The sequence below is a fragment of the Ovis aries genome, chromosome 1, assembly GCF_016772045.2.
Source record: "Ovis aries strain OAR_USU_Benz2616 breed Rambouillet chromosome 1, ARS-UI_Ramb_v3.0, whole genome shotgun sequence".
Taxonomy (NCBI): Eukaryota; Metazoa; Chordata; class Mammalia; order Artiodactyla; family Bovidae; genus Ovis; species Ovis aries.
In genome coordinates this window covers 177,435,457-177,458,582 of record NC_056054.1, presented here as the reverse complement: position 1 = coordinate 177,458,582, position 23,126 = coordinate 177,435,457, and the positions used below count along the sequence as shown (strand labels likewise).

The window sequence follows — 23,126 nt, the reverse complement described above, 5'->3', positions numbered from 1 at the left end:
AACCTGATGCCCATTCATTTCTGCAAAATATAAGAGGAAAGTCAGAACCTCTCCAAAGAAACCCACCCTTTTGGTTCGAGGCCTCGGGGAAAATCTTTGATTCATTCTTCTTCCTCGTTGTGCCTCCTCTTCATTACAAATAGCCTTACATGAAACTTACAAGAAGAGACATGAGCAAAGGCGTCCAGCCAAGAACCTGGGTGAGTAACTCTGGGCAGGCTGCTGAGGTGGTTTAGGGAGGAGCAAGAGGTCAGAGATGCTTTGGGGATCCACAGCCAACTTAAAGCTCATCCCCAGCCCTTGACCGTTGTTCTGTGAGCTTCAGAGGAGGTGCAGCTCTGTCCCTGAGTCTTCTACCTTTCGCTTATAACTTCATCCCCTTCTCCCAAACATACACAGTTCCATCTGACTCACTGCCATGCTTCTGTCACCCTGGGCAAGTCACGGCACCTCTAAGGACCTCAGTTTATTTATAGAGGGAGGGTAACAGTCGTGACTGCTGCCCTCTGGAGCTCACATTCGTGATGCCCAGGTGAGGTACAGCTGACTGTCGGTGCCAGGGTTGCAGCGGCGTGGAGGATTCTGATGTGAGTCCCTGCCTTTTCCCAGGTGAGTGGGCTCCTTCCCTAGTAAAGATCAGTGCTGGTCTCTCCAGTTTGTAACAACCTCAAGGTTACGTCTCTGCGGTTTTTCATTGCCCCACCCCCGTTTCAGATTCACTTACCTAAGAGGTAGGGATGATGACTCCAGAGAGATAAAAATAATTTTTGTGTTTACTTAAAAAAAAAAATTGGAGTAGACTTGCTTTACAATTTTGTGTTGGTTTCTGCTGCACAACACCGTGAATCAGCGATGCGTGCTTAGTCATTCAGTTGTGTCTGATTCTTTGCAACCCCATGGACTGTATCCCATCAGTCTCCTCCATCCATGGCATTCTCCAAGTAAGTATACTGGAATGGGTAGCCATTCCCTCCTCCAGGGTGTCTTCCTGACCCAGGGATCGAAATCAGGTCTCCTGCATTGCAGGCGGACTCTTAACCGTGTGAGTCACTAGAGCACATATGTCTCCTCCCTCTTGAGCTTCTTTCCCACCCCCTACCCCATTCCACTCCTCCAGGTCATCGCAGAGCACGGGCCGAGCTCCCTGTGCCATACAGCACCTATCCACTAGCTGTCTGTTTCACACATGGCAGTGTATATTGTCAGCGTTGCTGTTTCAATTCGTCCCATCCTTTCTTTCCCCAGCTGCGTCCATTTTTAAAAGAGCAGTCCCAGCTTAATTTCTCCAGTTTTTCTTAGAAGACAGAATATTAAAACTAGAGGAGACATTCAGAATGATAAAAACTACTTTTAAAAAAGAGAAATCGAGGCCAAGAGAGCTGAAGTGACTTGCTCAGGGTCGTATGCTTAGCAAATAATAGCAGCAAAATTGAATACAACCAGGCTCTTTAATCTGCTTGGACATTCTGTTCCCAGATGGCAGGAGAGAGAGTAACCCTCAAGACACCATTCCCCAGCCCCACCACCCCTGCAAGACAGTTAATACTTCTAGTTTACTTTTTGGTCATCTCTGGAAATGCCAAAGTGCTTTTTTTTTTTTTTTTAATAAATCACTTTTTCTACTAAATTTACAGTCAATTACTAATTTACCATCTGCAGTGACTATTTATTGAGCATGTGCAATCTTTAGAGGACTGTACACATAATTAAAAGTATATATACCCACACAAACAGACCCAAACAGGAGACTCTAAGGAGGCTGTGGTTTGATTTAAGACCTGTAGAAGGTTTAAAACCTTCAAGATGACTTACTCTTGTTTCAAAAATAGTCTCTAACGTGTTTCTGGGAAAGAGTGGGTAACATTTACAGAAGTGATGAAAAACTGTTAATAAACGTTTGTGGGTCTTCAAAGGGAGGATGTAGATGATACAGAATTGAAACTGAGTCACCAGCAAGAGAGGAGGGCCTGGCAACCCATTCCAGTATTCTTGCCTGGAGAATTCCATGGACAGAGGAGCCTGGCAGGCTACTGTTCATGGGGTTGCAAAGAGTCAGACATGACTGAAGCAACTTAGCACGCACACACCAGCAAGCACTTTAGAAATTGGCACCAAGGCACAGAGTAAGACATGGTGCTATCAGGACTGGAAAGCCTATGTTGGGCTTTCAAGTTACCAATACAACTTCTTTCTATATTATCTCTTCTCAAGGATACTTCCATTATGCCAAGAAGAGCAAAAAGAGAAGAATTTTGGTAGAGAACAGTCAGGTTTGGGAAAGTCTAGCCATTGGTTCTTGCCTATATTGGGAATTCTTGTTAAGGAAGCAGAGCTAAATTTTGTGAAAAACATCTTTTTGAACTTCAGGGTACATCTCCTTGGAATTGAGAGATGGGGTTTCCTTTGGTCAGAAAGAAACCTGCTTTCTGTAACATCTCTTGGCAGCCTCTGGCTTTTCTCTATTCTTGCTACCTGCTCGTGTACTAACCATAGGTTTTCAGCTGCTTCCCTCAGGAAATCTAATGAGATCACCACAAAACAGGCCCTGTGGATGACAGCCATTGTTATAGGGAAATCAACAAGGGCTCCAGCTAAATGCACCATATAAGACTTATCTTAAGAAATGAATCCTTGAAAACATCAGCCCAGCAATGACAGAAAAGAATTCTGCCTAGTTAGAGTTCTCTGCAGGAAGTGTTTTTGATATCGTTTTGGCTTGAGGGGGAAAAAAAAACCCACTGGACTTTGTGGGGGTTACCTAAGTGCACAGTGAAACTGCAAATTCAAACAGTTTGAATCCTGTCCTCCAAATACAGAGGTCTTATGTGAAAACAATCTCATTTTCATTTTGCTTTCTGGGAAGCCCTCCAAGGCACAGTGAATTGCCAACTTTTTGTGACCTTTAGTTCCTTAGCTGCTCCCAAGGGAAAACTGACCTTGGAGCTGTGGAAAGGAGGGAAATAATTTTCAAGCTGGTGCAGAACAAGGGGCAGAAGTTTTGTTCTTTCTGTTTCCTCATTGAACAAAACATATGGGTTCTCCTGCACCAAGATTCTTAGCCCCTCTGAGGTCACAGACATGAGGACAAGTTGCGGACGAAGATGCACATTAATCCCACAGCCAGGGTGTGGACAAGACTGCCACATGGGATGGAGACCCAGGTGGCCAGTCAAGAGCAGTTCCCAGGAAAACATTAGGAATAAAAAATGATTAGTTCCTCTGCGGATTCACAGCTGATACAGGGCTTTCTGACTCTTCAGAGCATTTTAGGACTGAAATGAAGTTTTAGGCACAAGAATTCCCCCTGTAACTTTAGCTGGCTTCTGTAGGTATTGGGACTAAAGATGAAGTCTCAGTCTGTAGGAGAACCTCCTTAGATTTCCTGTGTGTGTGTATGTGTTAGTTGCTGAATAGTGTCTGACTCATTGAGAGGAATACTGTAGCCTACCAGGCTCCTCTGTCCATAGAATTCTCCAGGCAAGGATGCGAGGATAGGTAGCCATTCCCTTCTCCAGGGGATCTTCCCGGCCCAGGGATCAAACCCAGGTTTCCTGCATTTTGGCAGATTCTTTACCATCTGAGCCACCAGGGAAGTCCCCTTAGGTTTCCTACCATTTGGCAACTGCTTGACCCATGAGACATCCATCTGGTCACGGAGTTAACCAAGAAAGGAATTGTGTACATCAAGAGACACCACGGGGGATCTTTAGGCCATACACATGTACACTGTCCCACAGGCATGGAATAGATTAAGGGACAGTGATTTGTTACCACTTGCTTCTCTCAGCAAGAATTTTTTAAGATCTTACTCTGCTCATAGACATATGGGTTTGAAAGGTTTTTGCCTTAGAGGCAGACTTTATTAAGTAACAATTAGTGTCTTGTTTCCAATACTCAATGAAAATCTAATTAGAATAACAATACTACCACAGTGACCCTAGCCCCAAGCAGTCACTATCTGAGTGGGTCTCTACAGCCTGGGAACAGGCTGTATAGTCATTCAGCATTTTTAATTTCTGAAAATAGCTGTGTATCCCATTCCTATCATTTGTAAGCCCTAGGAATCCAGAGAACTGTTTGGGTAAAAGAAAAAAAAAAAAAAAAAAGAGCAAAGAATTTGGAGTCACAAGCTGTCTGGGACTTGCCTGCTGAGTGATATTGAGAAGGGCACTCACCTTGAATGAGTCTCAGGTTCCTTATCTCAAAGGATATCATCGGAAAATGACTCTCCTCTTACAGGGCTCTTATGAAGATTAAATAAAACCATACTGGAAAGTTTTGACATACTTAGCTTTCTCAAAGACAGAAATTTGACTGCAGAAATAAACTTCAAAAAAATTCCTGGTATAACACATGAAAAATTTGTGTGTTACATTAAAATCAAACAAACTAAACAATGTTTGTGAACCAGGAAAGAGAAAAAATTTTCTCTCACAGTTTCAGAAAGAGATTAATGGACTAACATGTGGGCAATTGTTTACGTGCATGTGTTGTAGTTACTTTTCTGGAAGGGAGGAAAACCACTGTGATATTGATTTTTATGCCTGTACAGGATCAAAGATACCACGGAGGTGGTGGTGCCATAAATATGTACTCTGAGAATCCAAGCAAATAATTTAGAGAGGACTCCTGAGTCTTTTACACTTAAAATACAAATAGTATAGCTATTTGGTGGGTATTTTTCCCAGAACAGAGTGTAGAGAACATGAGTTTTGGAGTCAGACAGACTCCAACTTAAATTTCATCTCCTCTCACTAGCTCTGTGACTTGAGCAAGTATGAAAATTTGTTAAAGGGATTAAATGGGGGAAAAAAAAAAAAGATAAAAGCAATAGTTCAATTCTTGGTCCTAAGAAGTACCAGATATAGGTGAAATGTTGCTATTTGTCCCTCTATTTCAGCTCAACTTTTCTCTTTATCCTAATGTTTTAGTTAGCAAAAATGATAGCATGTGAACAGAGTTCATGTGGGGCCAGATGCATTAGAAAAGGGTGTTCCGGGGACTTGGTGATGCAATCTCTGTTTTTAATGCCTTTGATGTCATACTCTTAGGTATGTATGAGGCAGGTCACTAAAGAAACTCTTTGTTAACCAACCACATCTCATGATGGCATTTCTTTACCTTGATCTTGTAAATGCTCAGGAATTGTGGCTGCTTTGGAATGTCTGCCACATGGCTAATTTAATTTTTAGGATGTATCTGAAAAAATAGTGCAAGCCTCATTCTGTCTACACTCCTTGGGTTCAGCTGAGTGGATATTAGCGAGGTAAAGTGAGATAGTAATTAAATCCTTGAGTTACCAGAGAAAGATTAAGATGGTGTAATTTCTTTCTCTGGAAATGGTGCCGATGTTGTATTTTGGTTGGGGCTCATGAATCTCTGGAAGAGAAAGGGGCAGAGATCTAGCCTGAGAATTGCCTAGATTTCTTTAGGATGTATTCAGGACTCCAGTGATTGCCACTAGGAGTGGAAACACTTCCCTTTGCTCCTCACCCGCTCCTCCCCTTACCTTTCCTCCAAGGAGGTCCAGTCAATGCTGGCCTTTTGGTTATAGTGGTACCCAGTGGGCCAGGGACATGGCACATCCAAGGGCCAGTGAAGAACCTCTGACTTTGTCAGTCAGCTTGCTTTCCTCAGTGACTCCCCCCAGTTTAAGCTCCTGCATGTGCTTAATTCCATGACCGCTTGGGGAACGCAGTGGGTTGGGAATGAGGCAAAAGTGAGTAGAACCCTGGCTCAGCCTCTGACTGACTGAACTTGGGCAAAATAATTATCTTCTGAGTTCTAACTCCTGACAGGTCAAAGGAATAATACTGTCTATATAATCTAGTCAATCTCAAGAATAATCTTCCACCGCCTAACATATCCAATATGCATGAAGTGGGAAGAAAAGCTGGGTGTACTCTCCAGGGGCCACCAGCATTTTGGTCTCAAGCACAGGTATGACCTAGTGTGGGACACACAAGCTACAGGACTGTGGGTGAATCTGGCCGAAGCGTCTGGAGTGCTGACACCCTTCTCTTTCAAACCACCTCCATCATTATCTCTAAGAATTCTGGAAACCGGCCAGATGCGCACTTCACATTTTACTGAGCATAATATTGTCACAGAAATCTATCAGTTTCTCATAATTCTTCCAGAACATTCCCGGGAGTCAGCCCCAGATTCATCCAAAATCACACATGGGGTTTCTGCCCGGGCTGCCCTCTCAATGGCCTCAACTCCTGCCTTGAGTCAACCGCAGGAGCCACTTAAAACTTCTGGTCACAAACCTCACAAGGGGATCATTTCAGTTCCATGAATGATTGACAAAAGCAGTATCAAACATTAGCTGGTCTCACACATGGCCCAACTCCTTCCCCAAAGGCAGTTCAAAAAAAAAAAAAAAAAAGGCCTCCTTATCACCAGGTTTCTAATAATTACAAGAACCAGGAACCATTACACAGAACTGCCAGACGTTCGCAGTGACAACAGGACGATGTTTCTAAGGCGAGTTATGTTCGGACCTAAAGAAGAGCGGATCATGCTCACTAAAAATAACACATTTCCAGAATGCGTATCCGGAGGGAAAGATTCCATGTTTTTTTGAGAATTATGCAACAATCTCAGTCCCCCGCTAGAACAACTTATTCTACAGCTAGTCTGTGTTTTCCTATAAACCTCCAGCAGCAGGAGATGCTCCTCCTCAGGCACAAGCTCCTGTATCTGTGGTGGTACCAGATATCCAGTTTGTGTGTGAATCTTTTTCACATTTGTTTATTATAGAGCTGGGAAGGGCCCTGTGACATTTACTACTCTGGGCAGGATAAAAATGTTCTCTGGTCTGGAAAGAATACAGGCCTTAGCTGCAGAGAAAGAACTTCTATGTTGCCTTGTGTCTGTTCTTTAGAGAGAATCAAGCAAGGGCTTTAGAAATCCTTCGTCAAAGGTAGGAAACAGCTTGGTATCAGTAAATGATTGACCTGCTGCCTGGGGTGATCAGTTTAGGTAAATAAGCTTGATTCTGCTCCAGCAATTTCAAGATTTTTAACTCCCTAGGTTCCAGAGCAGAGAAGAGCAATAGGGCTTCCTGAGAGACCTTGTTATCTGAAGCTGACAGTACTCTGCATGGACAGTGTGTTCCTCAGAATAATTGCTAACTGTCCTCTCTGGTGTATCTTGAATCCATGCAAGCAAAATTCTGGAACAAAGCCGTGACCAATGAAAGAATTTCAATAAATTTCAATAAATAGGATTTTTTTTTATAATGAAAGATTAAAAGTCTTTTGAAATATGTAGAGCAACAACAACAGTTTTCAAAGGAGAGAGAAACTGGAAGAAAATTACAGCGCATTCTTCAGAACACGTTAGTGGACAAATGATTGGACTAGCCCAATACACACACCCCCTGACCACATCTTCAGCAGAACATCATGAGATGCTCTGGCTACAAGGTTGGGTCAAGTGTTAGCTTTGTGATCTTCAGAGAAATGCCTGTGAGCAGACGGAGCACCTACCTTGACTGCTGCTTCTCAATCTGGTTTCTTCCCTCGGCTCCCTTCCTGATTCAGCAGCGGTGGCCTGCGACTGCTCTAATCTTTGTGTAACATTTTGGGATGTTCGGAAGAAGCATGGACACAAACTTCTACATTCCCTCCAAGCACAAAATTTAGATGCTCCCCTCCGTTTCCTTTCCTGACCTCTCTGGCTCCTGCAGACAGTGGTCACGAGCAGTAGCTTGCTCGCAGCCAGGTATGTTGACAGATATGACGGCAGGAGCCCGTGCTGGGCTCAGCTGCCCTGATTGGCCAATCATTACATACCAGGTCGGACTCTCAGTCCTGCTCAAACCCAACCAGAGATCTGAGTGACAGTCAGAGAGTAGCACCACAGGGGGCAAAAGACAGGATCTGTTAGCTATTTAACAATCCAGATAAGCAACTACCTTTCAGGTGGATCTATGAAGTAGACAGGACAATCATATCTGGGAGGAAAATCCCTTTTATTTCATTCCTTTTTATTTTAGCAATGTCAGAAGGGAATTTGGAGGTCACTTAATCATTTTTTTGGAAATTTAATAAGGAAATGTCTTTTACTGAACTCCTGTCCGGGGAGAATCTTCTGGAAGTACCTTGAACAAATACGGCTGTCATTTGCTGAGGGTGTACTATAGTCTAGGCACTTTATATATATTGCCACAAATCCTCATAAATATAACCTTGAGATTTTATTCTTATTTTATGGATGAAGGGACAGAGGCTCAAGGGGGCAATGGTCAGGCAATGACTAGGTGTCTAGTCAGGATTTTAGGGCTTCCTAGGCGCTAGTGGTAAAGAACTTGCCTGGCAATGTAGGAGATGCAGGAGACGCAGGTTCGATCCCTGGGTCTGGAGGATCCCCTGGAGGAGGGCCACGGCAATCTGCTCCAATATTCTTGCCTAGAGAATCCCGTGGACAGAGAAGCCTCGTGGACTACAGTACGGAGGGTCGTGGAGAGTTGAACATGACTGAACTGACTTAGTACATAGCACACAAGCCATTAAGTTGGTGGTAATTTGTTATAATAGCAATATGAAATGAACACAGATTCTCTCAGAAATGCTCTTCACGATGCTCACTCGCTCACTTAGCATCCCATTCCACATATGAATGCTTTTTATTACCATGATCTACCTGTTTGAAATGGCAGCTCATGAGTTCTAGTTCTTTCCTGCACATTAAGCACTCAGGGGGGCAGTTGAAAAATGATGGAAAAGGGCTCAGAGACTAGATTCTGCTGCCAATTCTGCCAGGTGGCTCTCTCTCTGGTTTTGTTTTCTCTCCTGTAACATTAGCATTGGGACAAATGCTCTTTGGTCCTTTCCACATCTAAAGTCATAAGATTCTAAAGTCTCAGTCATAAATATCACTGTCACATTTCTCTCAATCTTTTCTGGTGTGTGGCAAGTTATTTCTACACCCACTGATTGCTGGTGGGGGATACTTTTGTAAAAGGCAATCTAATATCACATTTCACAGAGACCATGAAATGAAACTCTCTGGGCCCTGATTGAGAAAACACCCACTGGGGATCAGGGAGGAAAGTCTTTAGGCCAAAAAGGCAGAGATATTCTCAGGTTAAACAAAGAAGCACTTTCAGTGGCCTCCCTGTTCACCAAGAGCTCGGCTTCTAGGCCCTTTCTCCACAGGATAAATCTTGTTCTTTAGACCTCTTAGATTAAAGCCATGTGCTGGCCCAAGGCTTCTCTGGATGGGATGATGCTACTGGACAGAGGCTGACACTCCTGGGTCCCCCTTCTCCATCCATCCTGTCCCCAAACACTGCCCAGCTGTGCAAACATCCTGGACTGAGCAACACTTTGGTTTACTGGCGCTCATCCAGGCCATCCATCCTGGGTGAGGTTTGAGGCACATGGGTTTTGGCCATGATCCCTCCATTGCAACCCTCCATCCTGAGAATGAAAGGTTTCAAGTCTTAAAGATAATAACACTCTTTTAGTTATAGTGAGTGGATCTGCAGAGGGGTAAACAAAGAACATACTGCTGATCAAGAAGAATTTCTTTGGGGCAGGGCAGGGGGAGAATCCACAACAAAAATCCAGGATACTCAGGCATCTCAAGTTCAGGAAGACACAGAAAAGGAAACACTTTCCAAGTTGGAGGAATGGGATTTGGTCTCTGTATTGAGTGCTAACTGGGTACAGCTGTCCATGGAACTGGGTGACCCCCAAACCTTCCTCTCCTGAGTTTAAACTGCTTCCCTGGACAATGTGGAGAGAGGATAGTCTGAGCACAGACTTCTGCAGGAAACATGAAGAAAGTTCACTTATGAAAAAGAGAGGTGATTTCCTATTTCAAATAGCAGTTTATTTATATAGTTAGTTAGTGAGTTAGAGATGTTCAACCAAAAAGAGCCCAGACAAATCCAATTCTTGGCAAAAGTGTGGTAGAATCGATTATAATTTTTTTTTAGCCTGGGAAAGAACATAAATGTAGGTCATTCCAATAGCTTCTTCACAGTGGACTCTTTTAAAAATGTATGTTTGATTTGAAAGGGAATTTTATATCCCTTTTGAAAAACCCTGATCACTCGGTACAAAGAGAAGGCAGCCGCAAAAATAAATACAACGTAAAAAAAACTTTAAAAAGATAAATACAATAGGAATAAAATGATATTTAACATTTGCTTACCTGGATGGTAAAGAATCTACCTGCAATGTAGGAGACTAGGGTTTAATCCCTGGGTCAGGAAGATCCCCTGGAAGAAGGCATGTCAACCAACTCCAGTATTCTTGCCTGGAGAATTCCATGGGTTAGAGGAGCCTGGCAGGCTACAGTCACAGGGTCGCAAAGAGTTGGACATAACTGAGCGACTAACACTTCACAGATACTATTACCTTTTTGTTTTGTTTTTGCTGAATAAACAAGCGTCAAAGAAATTTTTGTCACTAGGCTGAGACCTTCCCCTCAGCTGATCAGAATGGTTAAGTGATTAACGATATTAATGTTAATTAGGGTGTGGCCACTTTCCACCTTGCATCATTTTACAGACCACCAGTGATGTGAATCCTATTCTCTGAGCAATGCATATTTGGTCCAGTGATTATGCAACACTGTCTGAATTTATCTGCTTTCTCTTTCATTAACTGGTTTCTGTTAAATCATTTACCAGTGGACACAGTGGCCAGCAGTCAACCATGCAGAAGAGGCTGCGCTCAGTGCTCTTTGGAGGGGTAGGTGCAAAGTCCCCACCCTAGCACTAAGACCAATAGCTAAAGTATTTACTACGTGCCAGACTCTGTGCTAGACGCTTTTCACATATTTTCTTATTTGGCTCTCTCAATAACCCTTTGTAGTACATATTGTTGGTCCTATAGTCTATATATTTAGATATATTAGTTTGCCTAAGATCACATGGCCATGGTGTGATTGAGTTGAGATAAAAACCCACGTCTATGCATCTCTGAAATGCCTGTTCTTAGTTTCTGGGCTAAATAGAATGTTTATAAACCAGCAGAAATATGATAAATTGTGATTAGATAATAAAGGGTTCATATATAATACAATGGTTCCATTGTCATTGGGGCAATGTTTCAATGCAAGTAATATGTTCAGAAATTGAGTTAGACAAACAGAATCATTGCACTTTCACCATGCAGGTTATGGGCTTCCCAGGTGGTGCTAATGTTAAAGAGACCGTTTGCTGATGCAGGAGACGAAAGAGACATGGATTCGATCCCTGGGTCAAGAAGATAGCCTGGAGTAGGAAATGGCAACCCACTCCGGTATTCTTGCCTGGAAAATTCCATGGGCAGAGGAACCTGGTGGGCTACAAAGAGTCGGACACCACTGTGGGACTGAGCTCTCTCATTCTCGCAGGTGATACCTGCTTCGCTTCTGTTTGGACCCAGTCCTATCTACATTCTGTCATTTTTTATTAAAACCAAATGAAATGACTGGAAATGGTGCCTATCAAAGCCAACCAAAGTATAGTATGGTAGATTTACTCAAGAATCACTAAAATTCACAGGCAGAAAATTCTGAATATGACTATTTTCTTTAACTGTTGTGATAACTTGAATAGAAATATGATTATCCCTAATTACCTGTCCTAAAATTCAACTTCAAGAAATGATTACTTAGAATTAAATTTTATCTCTGTTAAACTTATAAACAGGACTTTTATCCAACCTATTATTTTTGTAGGTATAGGGCAAAAAGAGAAATTCACCAAAACTCAGTGGCCTCAGATACACTATCAAGAAGAGTTATGAATGAGGGAAATATTAAAATCTTTACTGCCAACAGAAACTGTAGGCCCACTTTTATTTATTCTTTGCATGCACAAACACACGATCTCTTCATTGTTCTATTTCTGGGCATTTGGCAACCACTCAGAGTAACACGGGACAGAGGTGTTAGTCAGATGAGAGCACGAATGTCAAGAGGACTGAGCCCAAGCCTTGTAGAAATAGCTGAAGTGCTGAGGGGGAAGCTCGGAAAAGCATGGGTGACAAGGTTGTGTACACTTCATGCAAGGCTCATTTTGGGAATCCCAGGCATGTGCAGTTAATTTCAGTATGTGTGAGACAAGGCTGAAAAGGTCTTCATCTCATATACTATAATCAGGTATTTTATTGATGCTGAGTCTGTAACTTTGTAAAACAAAATTAGAAGTGAACCAATAATAAATTGTGCACAAAGGAAAAGTGCCTGCCAGAGTTTTATATTTATTCTGAGGTTTAAGCCTATTTAGGTAGTTCAAATAAAACACAAGAAAAAACATCATGTCATCATACCTATTAAACTTTTCTTCACAGTTAAAATGAGGTAATCTGGCTTTACAATGACTTAGGTTGAATTAAACAGTTTGATCCAGGTTACAAGAAAGATGAGAGAGATATATTTGAACAATTATTTCCTAGGGGGAAAAAAGCCATGTGAAATGCATATGGATAAGATAATTATGCCACAAAATACATTTCAGAGTGTCAAGCAGCATCTACGCAAAATTTTCTAACCTTAAAATTGGTATAACATTATTATTTTTTACTTAGCAAACAGCATGCATTGTCATATAAAACAAGCATAGAGGACAAAATAGATTATATAATAGAGAATTTATCAGATTCACATTATCATCTGAATTGACTGAGACTTACGTTCACTATGACAATCTCTGTATTTTCTAGTCAGTGAGGTTAAGTATTACATTTGGCATATACAGAGTACAAATAATGCCACACATCATCTGTGTGTAATACTTATTACTATCAGGAATTTAAGTATAATAGCAGCAAGGTACCACTGTTTCTAGAATATGTTCTAAGGTTTATCATATTGATACCATAGGTTTATGATTGAAGTGTTATTAGTGCTCTAAACTAATAACAAGTGTAAAACTGCAAATGTACAAAGCTACGGAAGGCCTATTTAACTTTTCAAAGTGCTGTGCTTCTCGCTGGGCTCAAAGCTTATGAGCAAGCCCCAACTATCTGAATGAAGCATACTGGCCCCAGTTCTGAGTTCCAATCAAGTCAAGTTCTAGTGATGGGGTGGGAGTAGCGGTGCAGAATAATGCATTGGAGGAGGATAAGGTGCAAAAGCCACTGTGGTCAGAGTGCATTTGCACACTGCTGAATGCATGTGCTTTTTATTGTTAAGTTTTGCCAGCATCCACAGTAATCATCGGTTGATTGAGGATGACCAGGAGACAAGAGGAAGCAGTGGTATATATGACAGAGATGAGAGGGAAAGAGATGGAGAATGCCTCTAGATTATTGATGGGAAGACTCAGTAGACTGTGAGATAGAATTTCCAGTGAAGAGAAGATTTTATCCAAACTATGCGGCTTAGAAACAAATTTGAGAAGTGCGATTCATGGGGTCACAGAGTCGGACACGACTGAGCGACTGAACTGAACTGAAGAACAAGTTTTGTTGGAGTAAAGACTAGAATACTATATCCACTGCAGGATAGAGTTATCGTAGAATATTTTTACAGTGTCTTAAGACTGTGCTATGTCAACAATGTTAATAGCATTTTGTATTGTATTCCTCTGGTTTAGGACCAATTCAGTGATGACAGTGCCGTTAGCATCACTATTTCTTGTAAGAAGCTGGGGAAGCCAGGGGATAAGGAGACAGTGGAGCTCTCAGGAACAGTAAAGAGCTATGTTTGGAATGAAAGGTAAAGTTTCTAGCTAAACCACTTATCACCCAGTCAGGTCACTCCTGTGTGTCCCAAGGCAACATCTGTGAGTGACAAAGGTCTGGTGGCAAATAATAGGAGGCAGTATGAGGAAGAGGGAAGTTAGTGGAATTTAGAATATGTCTGTTAGGGGACAGACATTTCCCTACCATACAAAATAAATTTTCTGTTAGTCTGTGCATTTAATGTTATCAACTTTTATTCACTCCCTTTTGGCATAACATGACTATTTTAGTGTGTATTTAGCAAAGCTCAGCTCACTAGCTCAGGTATTTCTTTCAGTCTCACTCATCTCATCTTACAGGTCACTAAAGGTGCTACTGATGGACAAGGTCTGTCATCCTAAGCCACTCTCTTGAGAAATGAACCCAGGTAGCATTTCTCTACACATGCCAAACAAGGAAGATTACCATCCCTGTGCACCCTCTGAGCACAGGCATTCAACCTAATTATTAAGGACATGCTATTTGGGGGGAGCTAGTTGACTGTGGTTTGCAAAACTGCAGACAGCATCTTTATCCCAGATGAAAGAACCAATCTGTGCAGATTGAGCACAGAAGTGCTTCTTTGCTCTGCAAGGTGGGGGGCGGGGGAGGGGGTGGTTTCTCATGGCCATGCCCTGATCATTAGCTCATTTTGTTGTCCCTGGACCCTAACAGTAAATATCTGCAATCAGCCAATGAAGAACATTAGAAAAACTTCAGCCGTAGCATGAACAGATTCTGTCAGATGGTCTAAATTTGTGTAGGACTTTTGCTTCCTAGAAAAAGCAGCAGTTTAATCTCCATCTTAATCTCTTCTGTTTCTGCACCTTTAGTTTGGCACTAAGCCTCCCAGCTGGATTGTATGTAATAATAACATCTCTGTGGGCAGCACTTTCTTACTGTAAGATTTGGAAAAAAGCGAAAGTAGAAAATCATTAAATTCCAGAACGCTCCACTACACTGTCTTCTTGAACGGAAAGATAATGTGTTTGATGAGAATATAAGGTCATGTTAGAAGCAGGACTCTTAAGAACGATCATTACCTGGGCTCAGCTCTCGTGCTTTTGTTTGAGTTTATATAAAATTCTGGGTTTGGGCTGTGGCTTAACTGTTCTTAAGAATTCAAGGGTCTGGGTCAGTGCTGAGGAGGAAACTTAAACTTAATTACTATAGAGTCTAATACAGCAAATATATAATTTTTGGCATAACCCTCTTAGATCTGCCATTAATTTAAAATTTAATCCTCAATAATTGTTCACTTCCTTCCATTAATTCCATCTTGACCTTGCCCTCTAGTCCTAAGAATACCTTCTGCATCCATGAAACCACGCGGGTACCTCTAAAGGGTTCAGAGTTCAAGCCTTTGAACACAGCTCTACTCTGACAGGAGATGTTGTCTGTTGTTTTGCAAACCACAGTCAGCTAGCTGCCCCCAAATTTCAGGTTCTTAGTAGCTAGGTTGAATGCCTGTGTTCAGAGGGTGTACAGGGGTGGTAATCTTCCTCCTGTGGCACGTGTAGACAGTAACCTTTGCATGAAGCCATGGCGGTGTGGCTATGTGGGAAGTGGTCGAGGGAACTGTAGAAAAACTCAGTATACATTTCAGAATAAATGTGGCCCCAAATCTCGTGAAACTAAAGATCTCTTTGGCTCAGTCAAGTGGCTTTTTCTCTGATCTTGAAGTTCCTCCTGAGTGAATGCTATAGCCTTATTTGACCTGAAAAGTCCCCAGAACTTGTGAGAACAAGAAATGTGATTGGGTCACCTTTTTTTTTTTTTTTTTTTTCTTGTTGGCAGTGGCGGAAGGAGCCATAGACCTAAAGTCTCTTTCCGGTTGGTCCCATCATTGAGTCTCCTCCTTGACTTGAGGTCAAGGAGCAGAACACACACATCCTTTACAATATATTAAGCAACTGGGTCTTAGGGCAGCAATTCTGCCAATTCAGGGGTGTTTATCAAGGATGAACTGTAAATAATCCTCCTCCTATCTCCCAGAACTCCCTGCGCAGAATTTCAAAATGCGTGCATGGAGGAGTGAGCACCTGCCCCTCCACAAAGAGCAAGGCTCCATGTATGCAACCTTGGTACCGTTTTCTGTGCTTTTTTATCATGCGAACACTGAGGTGCACTTAAATGTCACAAACAAGTGGAAGTGCAACTATATATTTTAACACTAAAGGAGAAAATCAAGTAAACATTTCACTGAACAGTCAGCAGCCCTTGGGTATCATTGGCATCCTGTGTAGATACCTGTCAACACACCTGGCCTCATAGCACCAAGCACCTGGGCAAAGCTGAGGCTGAAATAAAACAGAGCAGAACAATTCTCCTCTTGCCTCCATATATCTCTTTGCCAAGTAACAAAGTATTAAAAGAAAGGAAATGATCTAGTCCTTAGCAGTTGACCAAGTGCTAAGATCAAGACCAAAATGAAACAATGACAACACAAATAAAACCCTGAGGGTAGGCTAGGGAATTTCAGAGCTTATCACTGAAGTTTAATATCAGAATTGAAGGAAGGTTAAGAAAGCGAGGGCACTCACTTTCTTCTGCCTTTCCACAGAAAGCCTTAAAAAATTAATAGCAAAATCCCAGAAACCTCTTTGGAGAGAGATTCAAGTCCAAGAGAAGGGACATATTTCCCCAGAAGCCTTTGTGTTGTGACCTCTCAAGCTGTGGAAGCTAAAGGCTGGGGCTTAAACTACTCTAAGCAAAACAAAGGCTGGAAGACCAAGCATGTAGGACACCCCCACTGCAGGCAGCATGCAAAATCCAGCGATGAGCATCAGAGAACACGAGGAAGCTGCTGGGAGGTGTCCAACCATCTGTATAAATGCACACAGCTGTCCAGGATTCCAGGTTATCTTTCTGCTTTAAGGATCCAGATGCTGGCACTTCCTTAGGGATTCTCAGAGACTTGAGAGAAACACTCAAGTGCTCACACTTCTGTGCCCAGTATTCTACTTCCTTCCTTTGCATCCCTCTTCTAGAGGGTTTTCCTCCGGAACTGAGGGATCCTTAGGACCCATTTCGTCTTCTGCTCCAGTGTGTGGCTTGGTAGAGGCATCTCAGGTCTGGACCACACCTACACATGAACACCGTCCCCAGCATGACTTGGGGGACCAGAATGTCTACAGCTTCTACAGTAGAGTCAGAAGTCACTCACGGTCCTGAGATGCGCAGTCCTCTTGAGGGCCATCTGGCCTGCTGAGAAGAGTTCAGGAAGCTCCTTGGTGACTGCTCTTGAAGAAAGAAGCACTGAAGATAGTTAATCTATAAATACATAAATGAATAAATAAATAAATAAAACACAAGAGGGCTCTTTGTATTTAAGCACCTCTTATCAATAAAAAATAATGATAATAATAATAAAATCCCCTCTTGAGTTTCAAAGCCCTCCTGCAGTGATTAGTAGGCTCAGAATAACCTGCAGAGAGTAGAACAATCAAGACACAAACTGGAAGTGTTCCGACACTGGGTATGACTCGCTGGATGACATATCATCATCCTAAATGTTCCCGAGGTAGTCTTGTGTTCAAGGATTTACAGAATGGCTCCACATTCACTTGGAGCCTCCTTAAATCCATTGCACTTTCCCACGCATCCTGTGTCTGCCTCCGTGGTGTCATGGACAAGGTGTCTTCCGTTAGTGATGAGTCCCACAGAGCAGACTCGAGTTCTAGACAGACAGCAGTGAAACACAATTCCAAAATCTGGCTGGAAGATCCCACTCCAAAGAGAACTTTGCCAAAATAATGCAGGCACTTGCCCAACAGCCAGTCTGGGGAGACCTACAGAATTAGCTCAAAGAAATACAGCATGCAGCAGACACGCACGTCTGTCTCTTGTTGGGCCTCAGATTGAAGAGATGCACCAGTGTTGTCCCTTTCAGTTTTAAGAATGGGCCAAAGAAACGGAGAGGAATCAGTGTTTTAAAAGTGGGAAACATCTTTCTGATACCAGGGACAGTATGCACTGTTTATCTGAAGAATGAAGGAGACCAATTACCAAGCACAAGCATGCCAAGAACAGCTTGTGGCTGAAATACCTTGGTGATAGATACATCTTACTCTTGGGGAGGAAATGGTGACATTCAACACGCCTAGAGAAAACCGGTGCTTGACCTTTCTCCCTTCAGAGCCCCAGGGTGGTGAATGAGCCACCCCACAAGGCAGTCCACATCTGCCTTGAGCCATCCTTTGGATCAGGAATGCCTTTCTGCTTCAGCCTTCTCTCTGGCTCAAATACAGCATCCTGGAAGACAACAGGGAACTGGGCCAATTAGGGGACACTCAGCATCCCAAAGGAAACTGGAGACCCCATTTGCATATTATATTCAACATCATATGCCATTAGGGAGACGCTGACCTTGACCATAAGGAACATGCTTTCTTCCCTTGAACTTCAGTTTTTAAAAAGTCTCATTTGGGAAAAATGCAATTAATAGCCCTATAATTTTATCCAAATAACCTTGTGAGGAGGGGAAAAAAATATCCCGTCCTCTTACTCACTTCACCATCACTGCCCAGGGGCCAATAGGAAACCCTTCAGAACTCTAGCCTGGATCAACAACTTCAATAGTAAGTGAAATAAAAAATTAAATCAACATTTAGCCAAAGCTCTATCCTCCTGTAGGAGGTCATTCAATTCAATGACTGTCGTGGCAAAGTCCACCAGGTCTACAAAGTCAGACGTGATGATGTTGACCCCCATGGCTCCAGGCTTCTGAGTCTTCACCCAGTCCAGGATGGCAGGAAGATTCCTATGCAGGAGAATATTGGGGCAAGAGAGAACAGAGAATTGTGTTTAGAAAAGGAAATTACACATTTCTGTTAACATAACAAAAGCGTGTCAATAGACACAAACCCCCACCCTTGCCTCCAAGTTGGTCTATTTAAATAATCCCTTTGAGGGACAGAGTGATGTCTATTCCATCACACACCTGTACTTTCAGAATTTCTGTGCTGGAAGAGCAAATTCTTTGCCTCAATCACCAAAGAGACAAAATGACAACAGGACCTTGAAAAATTAAGATCAAGAGCCTAATTATCCGAGAAGGCAATGACCTCCCACTCCAGTACTCTTGCCTAGAAAATCCCATGGATGGAGAAGCCAGGTAGGCTGCAGCTCATGGGATCGCGAAGAGTTGGACATGACTGAGCGACTTCACTTTCAGTTTTCACTTTCGTGCACTGGAGAAGGAAATGGCAACCTACTCCAGTGTTCTTGCCTGGAGAATCCCAGGGACGGGGAGCCTGGTGGGCTGCCGTCTGTGGGGTCGCACAGAGTCGGACACGACTGAAGTGACTTAGCAGCAGCAGCAGCAGCAGCCTAATTATTGGAGGGTTCTTTAATTTTTTTAACCATGAAATTTTTTTTATCATGAAAACTTTAAACATATTGCAACACTGAAATAAACTTACAGGAAGCATCTCAAACATCTAGATTCTACCACTAACATTTTACTCCATTTGTTTACCACATATCTGTCCATTGTGCTCAGCGCATGCTCAGTTGCTAAGCTGTGCTCAACTCTTTGGGACCCTATCAATCAATATTATATTTTTTGACAAATTCCAACTACAAACATTTATATGTGCATGTGTGCTAAGTCACTTCAGTCATGTCTGACTCTTTGCGACCCTATGGGCTGTAGCCCGCCAGGCTCCTCTGTTCATGGGGTTCTTCAGGCAAGAATCCTGGAGTGGGTGGCCATGCCCTCCTTCAGGGAATCTTCCCAACCGAGGGATCGAACCGGCATCTCTTACGTCTTCTGCACTGGCAGGTGGGCTCTTTACCACTAGCACCACTAGCATTCCTCTCAATACCTCAGTAAGAAGACCATTAACTAGGGTTCAGTATTTCTTTTCGATTTTTCTTTTGACATAGATTTTGTACACAATAAAATGCACAAATCTTGAGTGAACACTAGTTGAGTTTTGACAAATGTATATACATAATCCACAGCCATATCAATGTAGAGAATATTACCAGCATCCCAGAAAGTTCCTGAATTCATATTGCCCATCGAACCCTGCCCCCACTCTCCCAGAGGCAATACTTATACTGATTTTCTTTTAACCACAGATTAAATTTGCCTGGTCTAGAACTACACATAAACCAAGCTCTTTCACTCAGCATTATGGTTTTGAAAGTCATCTGTGTCACTGCACGCATCAGCAACTTGTTCTTTTTTTTAATCACCGGATAGTATTCCACTGTATGCATACGCTGCAATTTATCCACTTTCTTATTGATGGGTAAACAGGATGTTTCCAGTTTTTGGATATTATGAATAAAACTGTTATGGTCATCTTTATATAAGTCTTTTTAATGAACATTTATTTTCATTTTTCTTGGGTAAATATCAAAGAGTGAAGTTGTTTTATTACATGTGAGATTTACATTTGGTTTTATAAGAAGCTTCCAGATCTTTTCCCAAAGAGGTCGTTTCATTGCACATTTCATGAACAAAGTGTAAGAGTTCCGGTTGCTTCACATTCTCTCTCAAATTTGGTGCTTTCAGTCTCTTTTAATTTTAGCCATTCTAGTGGGTGTGAAAAGTTACCTCATGGTGTCTCACTTTGCATTTTTCTGATCACTAATGATGTTGACCAGTTTGTCATGTACTTACTGGCCATTTATGTATCTTCTTTGGGAAGTATCTGCTTAATTCTTTCACCCATTCTCCCTTTTGCTCTTTTTCTTTTAACTGTTGAGTTGTAGAAGTTATATATTCTGGATACTATGCTTTTTGAATATTTTATCCTCCCCTGTAGCTTGCTTATTAATTTTCTCAATGGCCTATTTTGGTGCGCTGAATTCCTTAATTTTGATGGAGTTTATCTTTTTTTTTTCTTTTATGGTTTCTGTAACTTAAGAAACTTCTGCCTGCTCCCAAGTCACACGATATTTTCCTGTTTTCTTCTAACAGTTTTATAATTTTAGCTTTTATGTTTAGATCTAAGATCCATCTCAAGTTAATCTTAATATATGGTGTGAAGTATGGGTCAAGGCTCACTTTTGCCATATGGAGACAGCAGTATGTGTGGCTTCTTAACAGACCAATGCTTGTTCACAGTTGTCTTACAGACAGACTGTCAGTCTCTTGTTATAATTTGAGGACTTCCTATGTGAAAGCCAGAATGTTATGTCCAAAGAAGCTCAGAATTCAGAGATGTAAACAAATGATGACAGTTTAATGTGATAGTTCCTACTAGCAGTAAGTGTAAACACCATGGGTGGTATAGAGGAGGGAGTAACGAAGCACTAAGTTTTACATTATGGTAAAATGGCTCACTAAGTGCTTGCAACCTTGAAGATGCTGCAAGGAAGACACAAACCAGGGCTAATGTTTGGGTAAGAGACTGGAGTATTTTTAGGAAGGATTTTCTCTAGGTAAAATCTGAAAATAAACTGAGTTTATTTCTCAATGGGCCCATTTCTCTTCTTTTGGTAACACTGTCCTTGGTTGTCACCTTCTCGGCTCCTTGATCCTGGGAAGCTGCTCTCCCTCTTCTGAGCACACAGCCGACTTCTCAGTCTCCCCCAGGCAACCCTGTCAAGGCCATGCAGCATTTTGTCTTTTTCTTTCTTTCCCTTTTATCCTGACAACTACAGTCAGTTCTGGGACTCTACAATCAGCCATGGGCTAAAACACATCTCATATATTGATTTGCATTTTTAGATTCATAGCTGATTAGGACTTAGTAGGCCACTATCACAGGGGTACTTCCATTTTTAACTGGGACTCCTGAAGACTTAGTAACACCCTTGATTTGACTATAACCTATTCAAAGTCTCTGTGGCTCAGTCTCTCCCCCAGTAAAATGGGGACCATAATAATACTTCATATAGATTTAGGGGGCATTAAATAAAGTAACGGGGGCTTCCCAGGTGGTGCTAGTGGTAAAGAACCCGCCTATCAATGCATGAGAAATGCAGCTTTGATCCCTGGGTCAGGTAGATTTCTTGGAGGAGGGCATGGCAATCTACTCTAGTATTCTTGCCTGGAGAATCCCATGGACAGAGGAGCCTGGTAGGCAACAGTCCATAGGGTCGCAAAGAGTCAAACATGACTGAAGCAACTTGGCACAGCACACACAGCAAAATAAAGTTGGCACACATAGTAATATAGTGTAAAGTGCTTAGACGAGGGCCTGGGATATAATAAGTACAATGTAAGTATTGGGAGAAGGAATCATAATAGTAGAGAGATTTAAGGGTGGAGGTAGGAAAATTTCCTAAAGCACAAAATGCTGTGTCCTGAGAGGGGAGGGTCACAAATGCAGTCTTCCTTTGGAGGCAGAGATCTGGAACAAGGAGTGGCCCACAGGAAGGCCACAGCAGCACAGAATCTGATGCATTCAAGCTTTCTTGGGGAAAAAAAAAAAAAAAAAAACACACCACCCGCTTGTCTGTATTTAAGGATGAAATGCAGGTGCCACCTTCTGGTCATCACGGGGAAATGAGAATTAAACATCTGGTGGAGGCACGTCGGCTGACTCAAGCCAGAGCCAACAAAGAGCTCTGTGTCACCTTTGGGTTCACGTGGCAGCCTTCCCCAGGGCACGGATCAGATAACCAGGACTGCGCACAAAGAAAGGGGGATGCAGAACCCACTGTGAGCAGGAGCTGCTTCATTTTCTTAACTCTTAGCCTTCCCCAGGGCCTCTTTACCAAGAGATCAGTGCAGACGGCTGAGCCACATACTGCTTTCGGTCCGTGAGGCACTGAATCTCACAGGCTGCAGAGCAGCTCAGAAATGTCCCTCTGGCTTTCTACCCACTGAGAGCAAGGCTGGTCCATTGTGGGGATGGGCTTGGCAGGCCTGTTTTGGGCCAGGCGCTGTGGGAGGCACTTTCCTGTTAAGACTCCACAATCTTGTGCGGTGTTACTAAACCCACTTAACTGGTGAGAAAAACCACAGCTCAGAGTGAGTCCTCAGGAAACTTGTCAAAGGCAGCCTGTTGTAAAGGGACTGTGTTAGTTGTTCAGGGCTGCTGTTAAGAAAATGTTTGAACACCAGAACTTTATTTCCCCACAGCTCTGGAGGTCCAAAGTCCAAGATGAAGGTGTTGGCAGTTCTGGCTTCTCCTGAGGCCTGCTCCTTGACCTGAAGACAGCCACCTCCCTGCATCCTCACAGGGGCTGTTCTCCGTGCACACCCATCCCCAGGGTCTCTGCATATCCTAATCTCCTCCTCTTACGAGGACACCCGTCAGATTGGGTCACGGCTCACCCAAAGGGCCTCATTTTAAGTTAACTACCTCTTTAAAGCTTCTTTCTCCAGATACAGCCACATTCTGAGGGACTGGGGGTTACGATTTTGACATGTGAATTTCCAGGGAATGTGTGCTCAGTCATGTCTGACTCTGCAGCCTCATAGACTGTAGCCCACAAAGCTCCTCTGTGTATAGGATTTTCTAGGCAAGAATCCTGGAGTGGGTTGCC

At 42.6% G+C, this 23,126-nt stretch overlaps 2 protein-coding genes across 7 annotated transcripts in view; both read right to left on the bottom strand.

Moving 5' to 3' along the window:
- The window catches only part of PHLDB2 (pleckstrin homology like domain family B member 2), a 241,618-nt gene extending 233,933 nt beyond the window's left edge, over nt 1–7,685 (bottom strand). For all 6 annotated transcript variants that reach the window (XM_060417562.1, XM_060417575.1, XM_060417585.1 and 3 more), the window contains exon 1: nt 7,497–7,685. The gene's annotated coding sequence lies outside the window, so the exon portion shown is untranslated. The remainder of the gene's footprint in view (nt 1–7,496) is intronic.
- A 4,504-nt stretch (nt 7,686–12,189) lies between these two features.
- Nucleotides 12,190–23,126, bottom strand: part of PLCXD2 (phosphatidylinositol specific phospholipase C X domain containing 2) — a 58,253-nt gene continuing 47,316 nt past the window's right edge. The window contains exon 4 of the mRNA XM_004002907.6: nt 12,190–18,435. Within this exon, the coding sequence (XP_004002956.1) occupies nt 18,276–18,435 (160 nt within the window). The 3' untranslated portion in view covers nt 12,190–18,275. The remainder of the gene's footprint in view (nt 18,436–23,126) is intronic.